Source organism: Gobius niger (genome assembly GCF_951799975.1).
Source record: "Gobius niger genome assembly, chromosome: 18".
NCBI lineage: Eukaryota > Metazoa > Chordata > Actinopteri > Gobiiformes > Gobiidae > Gobius > Gobius niger.
Genome location: NC_136869.1, coordinates 9,852,173 through 9,868,681, shown reverse-complemented (window position 1 = coordinate 9,868,681; position 16,509 = coordinate 9,852,173). Strand labels below are relative to the sequence as shown.

The following is a 16,509-nucleotide window of genomic DNA, read 5'->3' as shown; positions in this document are numbered from 1 at the left end:
AGGTCATTCATGTAGGGGGAGGAAAATACATAACTTTAATATTTTTAAACTCTGCATAGTCCCTTTAAGTATATCAAAATAACTAAAAATATAGACATGTAAATCCACCTCTACTGTGTCACATCTGTACGGTGCGTCGCTGCTGTTGCTGCCCCCCGCCTTCCTGCCGCTGTGTGTGGTGCTTCCCCCTAAAGGCCCCGGGTGGTACTGCGGCTCGGCGGACGGGGGCTCCCCGCAGAGAAAGTCCTCCTGAGACGAGCGGGAACGGGACGTTTCGGTGGACGACAGGCGCGCCCGTCCGTCTATGTACGCGCTCATCTGGTAGGAAGACGGAAAGAAAGACAGACGGGGGGATGAGCTCGGTGAAACTGCAACATGACAAGGCAATTTTAGGAAACAGAAATGCGGTGTTCTGCTCGAGCAATTAATTATTGTAATACAAAGTCAAGTGTTAGCCGCATTAATGGCAATAAATCATACGAGAAAGACAGGCTCGTGGCAAAACAAATTTTAAGAAACAGCCGATCACTGAGCAATGAGTGCACACAGGAGCGGGGAGGGCTTAAGCCTTTGATCAGACATGATGACATTTGAGGAGCTCTAGAAACAGAACAAACTCTAAGAATAAAAAGAAATCTACTTTTCAACCTCACAAGGGACCAAGCCAGACCGAGAGAATTGTGCAACACTTTTTTTGTTTTTTAGTCAGAACCGAGAAATGGGTCAAAAGGGGTTTTAACACTGCAACTACGCCTAGTTTAAAGGCAGTGTGAATGTTGCATGTGCTCGTTCTGCTTTACAAAACAGGACTGCAATCACAACTTTGTCTTTCTTAACTTCTTAACCCCCACGCGAACCAAGCTTATTGTTTTCCAGTTTGCCTTTGCCCAAATCTGAAAGCCTCTTGAAAAAAAAGAGTAAGAATTGTGATGAAAATGAGGATGAAAACGCAACAAAAGAGCAACAAAAGCAGGACGACTGTGGGATGATTGTGGAAAAGCCACAAGAGAGCGACAAAGGACGTGCCATAAAAGCAACAATAACACAATAAAATATGCAACAAACACACAACAAAAAAGTGATGGAAAAGCCACAAAAAACACACAAAAGGGCGACAAAAATTTGACAAAAAATTGAGAAAAAAGCAACAAAAACGCGCTAGAAAAGCAACAAATTCACAATAAAAGAAGCAGCAAAAACACAACAAAAAAGTGATGAAAAAGCCACAAAAAACACACAATAGAGTGAAAAAAAAATGACAATAATACAACAAAAAAGCAACAAATGAGCCACAAAAGCACGCCAGAAAAGCAACAAATTCACAATAAAATAAGCAGCTAAAAAACAAAAAAGCATTAAAAGGACGACAAAAAAGTGGCAAAAACATGACAAAAAAGTGTTAAAGAGCAAGGGGAAAAAAAACCTATGAAAAAGCAACAAAAACACAATGAAAAAAACTATAAATCCACAACATGAAAGAGTCAAAAAGAAAAGAGACGAAAACAACAGAAATGTGACACAAAAGCAGTGACAAACAATGTTACGATGAGTTTTGTAGGGCTTAGCTTTCAAATGAGGCGTTATACCGGCCTAATTATAAGCTGTAAGCTCTTCTGTCAACAAGCTTTTAAATTTTGGGTAAAGCCAAACTGGAGAAAATGCACTCAGCGGGTAGCAAGAGGATAATACAGAGCATAGCATTATTAAGAATAATTTAGCAAAACACTGCAGAGACTAAAACTATATCCTAAAAATCCCATATTTGCGCAGGTACATCATCATATTAAAAACATCATTATAATCTCTCACACTCTTGGCCTTAATTATTTAATTCACCTAAAAACAAAATTAGGCAGCAATTATCTCTGCATCTTAAGGCTACAGAGAAGCTATTATTGTGAAGTGAACTACTCATAAGCACAATTATAAGCTCAATTATCACACTTTTCTGTGTGTGGGTCCCTCGGGGCCTGATTGGCAATAGCAGAAACGGTGTAGGAGCCTCTTACTCATGCCAGCCGTATGTTATGTACATGTATGTGGCCTATATAGGTGCGCTCATTACTCACCGAAGGGGGACGTGGGTAGGTGTCGTACGGAGGAGGGGGGCTGTCCTGTTTCGGGCTGGACGTGGTTTCATCTTCGTGATCGCTCTCACTCCAGTAATCTGCGGCAAACACACACACAGGAACAGCAGGCAAAGTAAGGATAGTCCAAAAAACAAATAAATTATGGAACAAAAAGTAAAGTAAATTGTATAGATGAACAGCTGAATAAGTATTTATGAAAAGCCTTTGTGACTTTGAACAAGCAATAATTAGGGCTGAACTTGTTGACATCTGTGTAATACATGTTTTACAAGGTGACTTGGGTTGAAAATGACGGATGTTTGGACTTACCTTGATCCTGGCGCATCCGCTCTCGCTCTGCGTAACCAACAGCCGCCATGTTCAGTCTGCTCAGCCACCTGCGAGAATTATCATCAGAAACATGAACATTTCAGACCAAACAGCGGTTCGTACTGTAGTTTTCCATCAGCCATAACTTCACGTTGGTTTAAAAGATGAATTAACCTCTTAAACCCCCACCTGAACCGAGCATATTTTTTTCCAGTTCGACTTTAACCAAATCGAAAAGCTTCTTGAAAAAAGTGTCAAAATAGCAACAAAAAAGCCACAAAAGAAAAGCAGCAAAAATGTAAGGAAAAGGTGATGCAAAAATTACAAAAAAGTAATAAAAAATGACAAAAAATGTGATTTAAAAAAAGTGCTGAAAAAGATTGATGAAAATTGACAAAAATAGATGGAAAAAATGACAATAAATGTGACCAAAAAATGACAAAAATGTCAGGAAAATTAACAAAAATAGATGGAAAAAAATGACAAAAATGTGATGAAAAAGTGATGAAAATTGTTATTAATGATGACAAAAATAGATGGAAAAAAAATCAACAAAATAAAAGCCACAAAAGTAGCAACAGAAAAGTGTCAAAAATGTGACAAAAATGTGACAAAACTGTGATGAAAAAAAGTGATGGAAAATAGATGGAAAAAAATGACAAAAAGTGATGAAAAATGGCAAAAAATTATGGAAAAAATGACACAAAATCTGACAAAAAATGAAAAAAAAATGTGACGAAAAATGACAAAACATTTCACAAAAACGTGACAAAAAAGTGATGAAAAAAAGACAAAAATGTGATGAATACTGTCAGAAATAGATGGAAAAAAAATGACAAATAATTTATGAAAAATGACAAAAATTGGACCAAGAAAATGACAAAAAAGTGATGGAAAAAGTGAAAAAAAATTACAAAAAGGTGTTACGAAAAGAAAAATGTCAAAAAAGTGACGCCAGGAAAAAGATCTTTCTAGATGAGTTTTGTAGGTCTTAGCTTTCAAATGAGGCATTACTCTGGCCTATCTGTTCAGCTCCACTCAAGAAGCTTTTAGATTTGGGTAAAACTAAACTATTAAGAGGTTAAAGATAAAGCTCTGACAAACATCTTTATTTTGTAATTCCCTCTTTATTCTAATAACAATAACTGCCAGTGTTTATTGTGCAAGCTGCTCCATCAACACGCCGTATGCACTGAAGGAATGTTTGCCAATGTCTGAAGAACTGTTGACTATGTGCATCGCTTTATGCAAATGAGAAAACGGCACAGAACAGACCTTTATGAACATCTGGTGCAACATGCTTTATAAACATGGACTGAGTAAAATGTTTACCCTCGAGATGCAGTCGAGTATGAAGCTGCTTTTACCTGTTCATATCATCAACGCCATCTGCCGCAAAGTAGAAGCTTTTGACCTTGGGGTGACACGCTTTGAACGCACTAGTGGGAGAGATGGAGAGAGAAAACCATTGCATAACAACGATTCATTTATAACGCCATGTGTTATGCATGTCTTTTCATTAGCCCTGCACGTTTGGAAAGGATTTAAAAGGTGCTACGGCTTTAAAGATAAGCTTTGCAGTCGTGGCTTTTTTTAATACAGCATCATAAAGGAATACGTACTATTTCTTGCGACATTCACTGGCCCGGTCGATCTTGAACTCTGGGAGGCTGACAAAGCCCTCTGCCTTCTCGTCCTGAAAGAGAAAAATACAAACATGCCTTCAATTCCTCAACAAATCCTCCAGCTTTTGCACTGATAACACTTCAGAGCACGATACTGTGGATTGTGGAAGATGTCAGTCCCAAAATAAATTTGTTGGATTAACATCTTGAGTCACAAAATTATAGGCTGCTTATGCAACAACTGGATTAGCACTCTTTGTTCTTTCACAAGTTTTACAATGAGCCGACAAAAAGGAAATCCGCCTTCGTAAAACTGATGTGTGACACTTAATAGCAGCATTTGAGAACATTTATTTAAGTTTTCACAATGGATAATACTGCATTTAAACCAGGGATCTCCGACCAGCAGCCCTTTGGAGGTAGCTCACCAAACACTTTGTACATTTCCACATTATGCTTGATGATGACTCACATTCTCATTTTGTTCTGAACATGCTGAACGCAATCTGCAAACACAGGGCCAATATAAAGACAAACTTCAGGTCATTTTCTTTTACATATGATCTTGGCAATTAATTATCCTGGGTGAACCACACATAAGTTGCATTTTACACAAGTGTCTTTGAAGCATAAGTAGCTCACCGACATTTTTGATGTGTAAAAATGCTCACCGGGTAAAAAAGATTGGAGACTCCTGATTTAAAGTAAATTGTATTAACCCACCAGATTCGTGTACATTTTCTCCAGTTTGGCATTACCCAAATCTAAAACCTCCTTGAAAAAAGCGTTTAAAAAAAATGACAAAAAGTGGCAAAATGCAAAACATTTTTTTACAAAAAAGCGCTAAAAAAAAGTTTAAAAAGTGACAACAACGCGTCAACTAAAAAGATCAGTTTAGATCAATTGTGTTGGTCTTAGCTTTCAAATGAGACGTTATACTGGTCTATAGCTCTGCAGTCAAGAAACTCTTAGATTTGGGTAATGCCTAGACATAATTAGACTTTTTTTTTTTTACATTATAGAAACAAAGATGTCAGATTGATTGTTTTATTGAAAAAAAATGACATCCAATAAAACAATCAATTCTATCAAGTGCTTGAAAGGTCTTGATATATTTCTGATTTTGAGCAGATTTGGACTGCTGTTTTCTTATTGCCAATAGATGAAGAATATGTTTCCAGCTTTTGACTTTTTGGTCTAATTTTGTGTGTTTAGCCATATTTTAAGTTAAGCAATAAATAATGCTAGTTCTATTAGCAATCTCATATGTAGATAATAATAATAATACTGCCTTACACTTGTATTGTGCTTTACAAGCCTGTATTACCAAGTTTCTCAAAGCGTGTAGTCATTGTTCATTCACTCCATACTCGGTGGTGGTAAGCTACTGTTGTAGCCATAGTTGCCCTGAGGTAGACTGACAGAAGCGAGGCAACCAGTCTGCGCCATCGGCCCCTTTGACCACCACCAACAACTAACTGTTTCCAAACATGTGTCTCCCATCCAAGTACCGACCAGGCCCTGCCCTGCTTAGCTTCCAAGATCTGACAGGATTGGGCAGAGCGAAGGCGGTATGGCCATAGATTGTCATAAAACAATTCAAAATAAGCATCAGTTGATTCATTCAAGCCAGTATTCACATTTGCATAAACTATATGGCACATTATTCATGTCCAATAAGAAAACTCATACCAGTTGACTCATTTACTACTGGGTGATTTCCTTCATTTATTGGTTTTAGAAGTGAAAATTTGGATGGAAATTGATGAAATACAGGACATTTGACATACCAACACAAGTCTGCCTGACCCTCACCACCATTAAACTGAGAAGTAAACAATAACAAAACTGGACCCACCTCCTCGTTGATGTACCAGTAGAGGCAGTTGTCCTTCAGCACAAACCAGTATTTCTTCCATTTGTGAGAGAAGTATCCTTTGGCGTCCCTCTTCCTCCAGAGCCAGCCCTCGCAGTCGCCGCGGCCCAGGGCTTTACACGACACACGCCGCCGACTCAGGGACGCCAAACCACGGCCTGGAGGAACAATACAAGATCAGAATATGAGGCACTAAATGGCCAGACTAAGAGAGCGTCTGTTTATATTCCAATGCAAAAATCACACTATCGTTGCTTTTGCTTGAATAATTCTATGTGCAGCACTTTGGGAATTAGTTGTGTCTGTGGAATGTGAATACAAGCACATTGCAAAGCTTGGAATAAAACTTTCTGGCCGTATAACTTTAAGAACCACAATAAAGACTATAGGAAGAACACATCAATAAATCTTGGCAGGAGTTCAAGTCCTTGGGTTGGACAAAGCGGTGCTACTGCAGTAGGTGAGACGTGTTAAATACTAATGGCCTTTTCGATCTGCACTAAAAGACCGGTGCCATTTTTCACTGACAAGCCCCTCATTACGGATCACACACTCGGCTTGGCTCAGAGCTGAAGAAGAGCAAGACAAAAGCAAATCCAGAATTTTAACAATGTTGCAAGAATTCATTTAAAAAGAGGGATTTTGCCAGTCCTCCTCGGCCTTCAATACAATCCAGCCCGACCTATTGGCAGAAATATTGATCTCTCTTTGTAATTTGGATTATAATCTTGTCGGCAGGATTGTAAACTTCCTGTTATTCAGATCACAGTGTGTAAGAGTGAATGATGTTGTGTCCTTCAAAATCCTCTCTTCCACTGGAGCTCCCCAAGGTTGCGTCTTATCGTCCTTGCTTTTTATTTTATACACCAATGACTGCAGAAGTGCCTACGGGAACAGGCATCTTAACGAACAATGAGAGCACCCATGGACCTGTCATTGACGATTTTGATTAGTGTGAACAGTTTGATTCGTCCATCAATGTGTCCAAGACTAGGGATGGGACGATAAAGAATAAGATGTGACTAAATGGAGATGTGACTAAAGTCAGCAGTATATAAGATTTCAGTAGGTTATCATCCAAACCCACTCTTTGATTACCCACTGCAGAAATAGTATTTTCTGTGTCGAGCTGCTCACTAGCTGCTTTAAATGTCATATTGTGTGAGGCATGAAGTATTTAAAGGCTCACTGTGCAACATTTTGGACTATACTGTTGTCATCAATACAAAACATGCAGCTAGTGAGCAGCTCTTTGATTACCCACTGCAGAAATAGTATTTTCTGTGTCGAGCTGCTCACTAGCTGCATGTTTTGTATTGATGACAACAGTATAGTCCAAAATGTTGCACAGTGAGCCTTTAAATACTTCATGCCTCACACAATATGACATTTAAAGCAGACAATGAAGAGAAATATTTAATAATTGCCCAATCCCCATCATTCAGCAGTTTCAGTGATTTTTTAAACCATACGCAAATATCATGATAATATCGTTAATCGCAATTATTTTGGCCAAGATAATCGTGACCCCAAATTTCATTATCGTCCCATCCAAGACCAAGGACATGTTGACAGATCACCACAAGTCGCCAAGTGGCACTAACCCTGTAAACCCAGGGGAAATTAGTTTAAAACAGTCTCCGAATACAAACCAAGGGCAGGGGTCTCCAAGTAAATTTCGCTGGGGGCCAAAATACTGTATATCAGGAGTGTATTACCTGAGTCCATAAACAAAAGCTCCAGCAAAATATGTTTTGATTGGGAATATACTATTATTATATCTACTTTTTTCAATAAATGAAGCTTGACAGGACTGTAACCTGCACTTAACAAGCCTATGTCACAAGTCTCTCTTTTTGACCTACTCAGGAATTTGTGCTCTACAAGTCAGGGGCTGGATTGAATCATATCGCGGCCGAATTTGGCCCGCGGGCCACCTGTTGGAGACCCCTGACCTAGGGACTATTTTTGACAAGGACTTGCGCTTTGAGTCCAACACTGATGTTATCTTCAAAAAGGTGCAGTAAAGACTCTTCTTTTTAAGACAAATGAATTCATTTAGCATTTGTACTGTTCTCATGACCATTGTTTTATTGAGTCAGTTTTAACATTTGTTTTGTGTCTTAGTTTGCTGCTCTGTGACCAACCAAAAATCATCTGGGAAAGTTGGTCAAAGTGGCAGCTAAAATCATTGGTGCACAGCAGACTCAGCATGACCTTTACAGCCGAAGGGTTGTACGGAAAGCTTAACAGATAATGGAGTGTCCGGACCATCCGCTCTTTAAGGAGTTTAACTTACTCCCCTCCGGACGCAGGCTGAGAATGTTCTTGACGGGATCGGGCCAGCGCTTCTTTTATTCCAGAGGCTGTTGTTAAGACAAATGCTCTTATGCACCTTAGTCCATGGTCTGTTTGTATGCTGACTGTGACTTGATTTTTGCTTACATACCATTGTTGTTTTACGGTATCATGTGTGGACACCTGTCGTATTATAATTTCCTTCAGGACAAAAATAAAGTTTTTGCAGGTGTTTGGTAATAATCTCAAGCACATCATCATCATCTTATACTTTGTTGGTTAGAAGATGCTGTACTGATCTAAAAAAAAAAAAAAAACATGATCTCACCATGAGCCCCTCCTCATGCTATCCATGACTATGCAGCTGTTTCAATAAAGATCAGGAAAAAAAGACCATTGCAGCTTGTGCAGTTGTAGGGAAGCTATGGCTAGTGTTTTTACTTTGTGAAGCGAGGATGAAGCTCAGCAAGAGATCGAGAAGTGAGGAAAGCATGGAAGAGCTTTTTGGGAGCTGTCCTGTTCCTGCACTGGAGAAGATCCAAAGATTATAGAAAAATGCGCTAGTGGCCCAAAACACAGCTCCAGCTCTGTTTTAATGAGAAAACAACTTTGTAACATCATGGTAAAAAGCTCTGAAATGTAAATTTTGCATGAGCTAAAACTTGAGTAACATTAGAGAGTAGTTGTTATCATTGGGAATACAATTTGAAACAGTCTTCATGAGCCTTTAGTGTTCTTAGTGTATCTTTCTTTCTTGTGGAAAGTGGGTTTTTAATGCTATCATATCTATCTTTATTTCTTGTAGCCAAAACTGTATGATGGCAAAAAGGCAAACTGATTGAACTTTGCCTTGTTGATGAATTAAAAGTAGAATCTGTAAGGAAGGCAGACAGGAAATACTGATATGTCAAGGGACTTGGGATTCAGTCCAACCTCCAGCACAAGATGCTTGACAAAAATGGTACTTCGGCAACATGAGGAAAACACCAGCTGTCTGTATTCAAATAATTTTTATATATATCCATCTCCTCCTGAGGACTGAGTTACAACTGATAAATTTTTTCTCGACAAAATGTGCACCAAGCCATCACCATTTTTACTATTTCACCCGAACAAGAAAAAGCACTGCACCTTGTAAGCACCTGTTTGATGTACACGTTACATAGTACAATTAATTCACTCCAACGTCGCTGTATCTCTTTGATTTTTCAGACTCGGTGGTAATTAGCTGTAAACAAACAATGGCGCGATCCAATGTTGCAGATGGGGCCAGGGCTTTGAGAGTTTCACACAGAGGCAGATGGTGAACACGGCTTCCAACATGTTTATCCGCGTCAGTGTGGAGAAAAGGAAAAAAAAAAAGTTTGGTCAAAGAGCCACAGAAAGTTAGAACGAGACTGGGGATATCTGAGAGGCAACAAGAAGACTGTGCGTATGATGAAAGAACTCATCTGCAATGGAGTTTTAACGAAAGCTTTCGCGGAGATAAAGGTTTGTTATGTGATTTGTGCAATTCTGGGATTAAAAATGCTTTTTCAACAGCAAATCTGTCTTGAACCGGGTATTAATAGGAGTATATATTCAGAAGTAAATGGGTTTGTGTATTGGTGTGCTGCCTGCAGTAGTAAGTAAAGCGTTCACTTACTGATATAAAGGTTGTGGATTGCTCCTGCCAGCTCAGTGCTTGCTTTCAATGTGTCCTTCGGGAAGACACTTGTGTGTATGACCATGAGTGTGAATCGTTCCTTCGTGTAAAGTACCTTTAGTGCACAATGGAGGTAGAAAGGTGTTATTTCATTTCATGTGTCAGTAGTAGTAGCAGTACTAGTGGTGGTAGAGAAAGAAGATTTAGTTGTTATTTTATGAGGCATCGGAGCTGAATTTCAAAATTAACCTATTGGTCAGTGTTCATGGCCTGGTTTGACTGAGTGAATGAGACTGACTGTATAAGATTTTGTTAATAAGTTTTGTGTCTTCTCAACCATTGTGAAGATAGCACAGTTTCAGCAGAACTTTCTCCTTGCTCCTCTGACATGGAAAAAGGTTAAATCATCGACTGGACTGGGTTTGGTAGAGGTGAGGACGTTTCGCTTCTAGTCACAGAAGCTTCTGCATAGCTCTGACCATAGAGCGTTTAAAAGAATAGACGTCTCCTGCTCACTCCTCCCTGTTTGCCACAATGACTACGATCGAGGGGGAAATCATGGCAGGTGTACAGACTCCCCCTCCCCTGCTCTGTTTTTACGAAAACCAGCCAGGATTCTTTCATTGTGACTAACCCAGTGTTATCACAGGAGGAATATCTAGCCGTAGAAAGCATTAAAACATTAGAAACCAGTTAAAGTTGTTTTTAAAGCTTTTCAATGGGCGACTAGTGGCAATATGGAGGTACTACAGCAATGGCGGCCCCTGGTGTTGTGGCCAAAAAGCAGAGCAGCCCGCGGCCATTGGCTCTGATTAAGGCCTGCCTTGTCCCCCATCTATAACGGCCTATTGAGAGCAGGTGAACCGCCCTCTTTTGTTAAGGCGAATGGGTCGTCCCAAATCAAAGACCTGCTAGTTCAGTGATGCTGTAAACAACTTGAACAGGAATTTCTGGCAGTCTGGTTCCCTCCTCCTGGGAGGAGCCTGGGTATTTTTAGTCCCCTCGAGTTTGGGTAATAGTGTCTTTTATGACCTGAAGAACTATGAAGAAGCTTCTGTGACTAGAAGCGAAACGTCGTCAGCTTTACCAAACCCAGTCCAGTCGATGATCTAATCTTTTTCTACGATGGATACTCCCTGGATGAATGAGAGCCCTCATGAACATATTGCGCCAGTATTTCCTCACAGTGTCTGTACTTTCACATATCTTGGCATTCTAAAAAATCCCTCACAAGGCAATATTCTGATGTGTTTGTTATTCTTTTGAATTATGTTTTTAAATATCTTATTATTGAGCAGTACTTTTTTCCACATAGGTCGCTGAGCCCAGACTCAAGCCTTTAAACCCTATGTATTCAGACTAGTTTTTACATTTTATTTCATTTGATTCAATCTTATTTTATTGTTGATACATTGTTTACTTAATTGTTTTTACTCAATGTTTTATTTTTATTTTCCTGTAAAGCACTTTGGTCGCCTTGAGTGTTGTAAAGGGCTTTATAATGTTGATTGATTGATAATGTTGTTCTTTTGCGTTGCAACTTGCAGCAATGGTGAAAACAACAATGTCCTGCATCTGTATTGTTATTCAGGGGCTTGACTCTCAAAGACCTTCACATTGTGGTCTTTACTCATTCACTCCGTTGTCTGTGGTCGTAGCCACAGCTGCCCTGGTGAGTAAAGCGAGGCTGCCAATCTGAGCCACTAAAACCCAATTGTGAAAATCTTCCATTCATTGTGAATTCAGCCGCTCCAAAGGAAACAAAATGCAAATGAGAGTAGATTTCACACGTAGTTTATCTCGGCAAATTTCCACCTCCCCGCTTTGGTCTATAACCATGTGAATTTGGGAAGCGAGCCAGGTGTTCTAAATGCTAATATGTTCGTTTTCATGCAAAAACAGAACAATCTTTTTGACAAATCCCTCTTTCTCTAAATCATAAAGTCGTGTGTAACAACTGGACGAGCACCTGCCGTACTTTGGCCATAATGAAAAATGTGTGCTACGGCGGCGTGACAGAAAATGAGTCAGCCGTCTCTCTGTCAGACCGTGATGGATAGATGACACTAATTAGCCACGTTATAGTGAATTTGATTAGTCAGAATGTCACACAAAACAAATGAAGCCGTTAAGGGACAAGGAGGATTTATAGATTCTAGAAGTTTACCACCAAATTAGTATTCTGAAGTTACAACGATTCGGTAACACTTAATAATACTGTAGCTCCTAGGTTGTTACTGTGGGACATCCCTGGTACTTACAGAGGTAATTACCAGATACTTACAGTGGTATGTTTAGGTAATTTCAGTGGTACTTCATAGTGAACTTCAGTAGTAATTCCTAAATACTTTATGTGGTAGTTTCTATGCAATAACAATGTAAGTACTACTGGTAAGTAATGGGTACCAGCTACAATAACCCACTTTTATGCCATTTCTTACTGTATATCACTGAGTGTCTAGGAATTACTACTAAAATTAAGTCCTAGACACTCAGTGATATACAGTAAGAAATGGCATAAAAGTGGGTTATTGTAGCTGGCACCGATATGATTGTTGCTTATGATTATGATGAATTAATAAATACATTAAAAAAAACGTTTTTTATAACTCATGAGTTTCTTTATTTTGATTACAGTGTTTTCCTTGTGCTTGAAATTTGTTAAACTAAACCATACATTTCTGGAAATTACCTCTGAATGTATCAGAAGTACCACATTTACTACCTAGTAATTGCTGCTGTAGTATCCTTGAATTACCACAATAAGTACCATAGATGTACCACATAATTACTAGTAATTACCACTGTAAGTACCATGGATTTACAGGCCTTTTTATCTAGTAGTTACCACCGTATTTACCTAGATGTAGTACCACTGTAATTACTTAAGATGTACCACATAATTACTGGTAATTATCACTGTAAGTACTACAGACTTACTGGCCTTTTTATCTATTAGTTACCACTGTATGTACCTAAAAATACCACTAATATTACTTAAGCTGTACCACATAATTACTAGTAATTACCACTGTAGGCACCATGAACTTACCGGGCTGTATTCTTAAGTGCTCCTTTTCTTTTTTCTTTTTCTTTCAAGTAAGAGAATTTGAGAATTTAGCGAATATCTGCACCGCCTGTATCACCATCTCAACAAGTGGCTACAAATCAGCATAAGGTGCTACGCTACATGGTAACGTTCAATACCATAACCATAAGAATGATTTGAAATGAAACACATAAATCAAAAACTGTGAATTAACTGTGGAAGGAAAGCTTGAAAGATTGAACCAACAATTCACGGAGAGAAAATATGTTTGAGACACAAATGAGCAGAGAAAATGTCCCTTTGCCCCGACTGTCGTTACCATAGAAACAGGCAGTGTCATGAGAAACAGCTGTCGTCAACATTAAAAGGATAAAATAAGAAATGGTGCTTTTAGTGGCAAAAGACAAATATATGGTGGCAACTTGTGAGAAATATCAGGTAGTAAATACTGTGAATACTGTGAATAGTAATAATAAGGTACAGTGGAATTATGTTGACCAGAAAACATGGCATTTTTATTCCTTAGCAGCATACCCACATATTCCTCCAATGAAAGTAAATGTTGCGCTGCCAAATTCTTGCTGAAGTACTGAAATATTTGCTGTTGAGACTACTTTTCCACACCAGACAGTACAAATCAGTTTAAATAAGAGTTCAATAAGCTTTTAAAACACAAAAAAATATCTCCTGTACGGCAACACGGCAGGGACAAAACCTCTCCCTCATTGTGAGTCAGAGGCATTTGACAGTACATCTACACAGCGCCACCTACCTAGTATTGATCTTTTAAATGTAGTGGGGTATAAGGAGAAAATTGCCAATGTAAACACTACTCAAGTAAAGCGAAGTGAACTGGGGGGCTTGTTTTCCCGAGATGTGACATCATTGTCCCCAGTTGGTTTGTGTTCATGTGCTTTTTATGTAGAGTATTTTGATTACACCAAATACGAACTGCCTTTTACCACTGATTAGTGTTTAACTGAGCAGACTATTTCAATATGTTGTTTTCCTCTTTGGTTAATTAACTTTACAAAATATCATTAACGTTTGTTTGTTTGTTTTTTTGCTAGCATTAATGTCGGGCGTAACTCTCGCAATTATGTTACTCTGAGGACAACAGCAGCTCACACTTCAGTCAAGAAACTTTTTGTCTCCGAGGGCCAAAATGAAAAGGTGCTTGTGGGCCAAACACGGCAATATCAAGCGTGAAACACATAACTGCAAATAATAATAGTTTATTTTATTTTTTGGTATACATTTTTATCTACGCACATAACATGCTACAACAAATGTTAACTAAGGCAAAAGTCTAGTTTTAGTAAAACAAAATCAACTATTGCAGCAATATAGTGCTAAATGTAAACAACAACAACACCTGTAGAGTCCCTACAGTGACTTTACCTCATTCATTTCTTAACCAAGAAAATGGCACATTAGATAATTTTGAAAGTGTACATTCTTTTATCAGTCAATTTCTAACATGTACCTTTGTCATCAACCATTGCAATAAAAGTTGGAAAAATTGGAAAGTTGATGCTACAACGCTCTGTGATTGATAAATACCAAGACACTTCATGGGCCAGATCTTGTGGTGGGCACGAATGGGTGCAGGCTATTTTCCAAGTGGCGGAGGAAAATGTGTATCTCCACCCACTTAAATGTGCCAAGTCTGGAGTGGCAAGATCACAAAGTGTGCTCCTACTAAGCACAAAATGTCACACTATCATCTGTGTCTGAGACAAAAGATCGGGCCTCATGTGTTTCCTTAACTTTGCGAAAGGAGCCCCCAATTTGATGCTGGTGGTCAAAAAGTGCACTGCAACCACATTTACCATTGAGAATGAATGGGGAAGTGTTGGTAATAACCAAATTTGCGGGCCACACTTTGGGCACGAAAAATTAACAAATCAGCTTATTTGTGCAGTCAGGTGCGGAAGTCGGGAAGCTGGTTTTGACCCCCAGTTGTTTCCCCAGTAATAGCATGTGTGTATTTTCCAACAGTGAGAAGCGTTTCCCCACTTACCGAGAACCACATGAACGCGACAGTAAGTACAGCACTGTAGTACATTTACTCTGCTACCGGCCACCTCTGCACAAAAAGTTTGTTTAACATTGCAGAGCTCACTCATGACTAATTCTCAAAGCCTTCACACCAAAAGCACCACCAGGGTTAAAACAGATATCAAATGGGACTTAAGCGCTCACATTAGGATTTATTATCTAATTCCAGAGTAAATCTTTCCTCTTTTTCCAGTTACTGCCTTGAGGCGAAGCCAGAGCCCCGTTGCCATGGGAACAAGCGACGTGTCCATCAAAGTAAGTACCAGCATAAACCTCTGTGGGGATTCAGGTGTGCTGCATCTCCAGGAAAGTTTTAGGCTTAAAATAGCACCTATGACACAAAGAGGAGCATCGCCGGTGTGTCCCCAACGTATTCAGTCCCTCCATACCGACTCAGAGGGGAATGCAAGTGATGTCGCAGCATAGCAAACGCACGGCAGCAGGAGCCTATAGAGTGTCAAGTGCAGCTACATCAGGCTACTATTATTTGTTTTGACACATTCAGGGTGCAAGTCAAGCAGTAATATGGCAGTTGCAAACCTTTATTGTGTGAAGGATATTTTGGGGGCATCGTTTGTCCAATAATCCAATGACACATCCCATCGAGCGTATTATTACTTCCCATCTCGAAAAAAAGATATCAGGAAAATTAAGTTGTTAATGAGCTGAGCAGAAAAAGTGTCTCCGCTAATGCAGCAGCTGTTGACACAAACATTTTCACACGCTGCTCATTTGCCCAATGTGCTTTTGCAGAGAAAGATTGAAGGAGTGAAAGAGTGAGTGACCGCTCTGTAAAGTAAAGATGATTTCACAGTTAAAATGGTGATAAATGATGAGTGTTTTGTCTTGCAATGAGTTTTAACTTTGCAAGCTTGATCTACATATTGCTATGGCTAGTTTGTACATGTTTTAATTTGCTGATATATACTTTTTTGTTCTACTTCCAAGCAACCAAATGATAGAGAGAAAACCTTTTAACACCCGCATGAACCAAGAACATTTTCTCCCATTTGGCATAACAAAAAAGTGGCCTTTCGTATCTAAACTGCTAACTGCTGTCCATTTTGCAAACGGGAACCTTCCAGCTATACATAAATGCTTAACACTAAAGATTTGTTAGCATATAGCCTCTCCTCTTCTCCTTTATGGGGCCAAACGGGGTGAAGATAGAAGCGACCAAGCTCTTCCACATTTTCCCTATTTAAATACGCTTACGTAATGAGTTACACGATCCAAGTATAGTTACACAAAATTAAACAAGTCGATTTTCTCACTGGATAAATATATTGTAAGGCGTAATAACACCTAAGGAGGTTGGTCGCTTCTAACTTCACACCGTTTGGCCCCATAGAGGAGAGGAGGAGAGGCTAAATGCTAAAAACATCTTCAGTCTTTTTGCGTGACTGAGAGCACGCATAAAGACCAGACAGTTACGCATCAACTTGTCTAAGCTCAGGTAAGAACATATCTCAGTATGTAAAAATGGTGGCCTGTTCCTTTAAAACGGGGGTCAACAGGATACACATTGTTTTATTTAATCAGGTGTTTCTTCTTAA

General features: G+C 39.1%; 1 protein-coding gene across 3 annotated transcripts in view; it reads right to left on the bottom strand.

The window, feature by feature from the left end:
• Positions 1-16,509, bottom strand: part of cnksr2a (connector enhancer of kinase suppressor of Ras 2a) — a gene marked incomplete at its 3' end in the record, with an annotated part of 107,643 nt that overhangs the window by 30,914 nt on the left and 60,220 nt on the right. For all 3 annotated transcript variants that reach the window (XM_079576564.1, XM_079576566.1, XM_079576565.1), the window contains exons 15-20: positions 5,883-6,058; positions 4,022-4,095; positions 3,767-3,838; positions 2,400-2,467; positions 2,070-2,167; positions 109-318 (exon numbers count right to left, since the gene is read on the bottom strand). In XM_079576564.1, the coding sequence (XP_079432690.1) occupies positions 109-318; positions 2,070-2,167; positions 2,400-2,467; positions 3,767-3,838; positions 4,022-4,095; positions 5,883-6,058 (698 nt within the window). The remainder of the gene's footprint in view (positions 1-108; positions 319-2,069; positions 2,168-2,399; positions 2,468-3,766; positions 3,839-4,021; positions 4,096-5,882; positions 6,059-16,509) is intronic.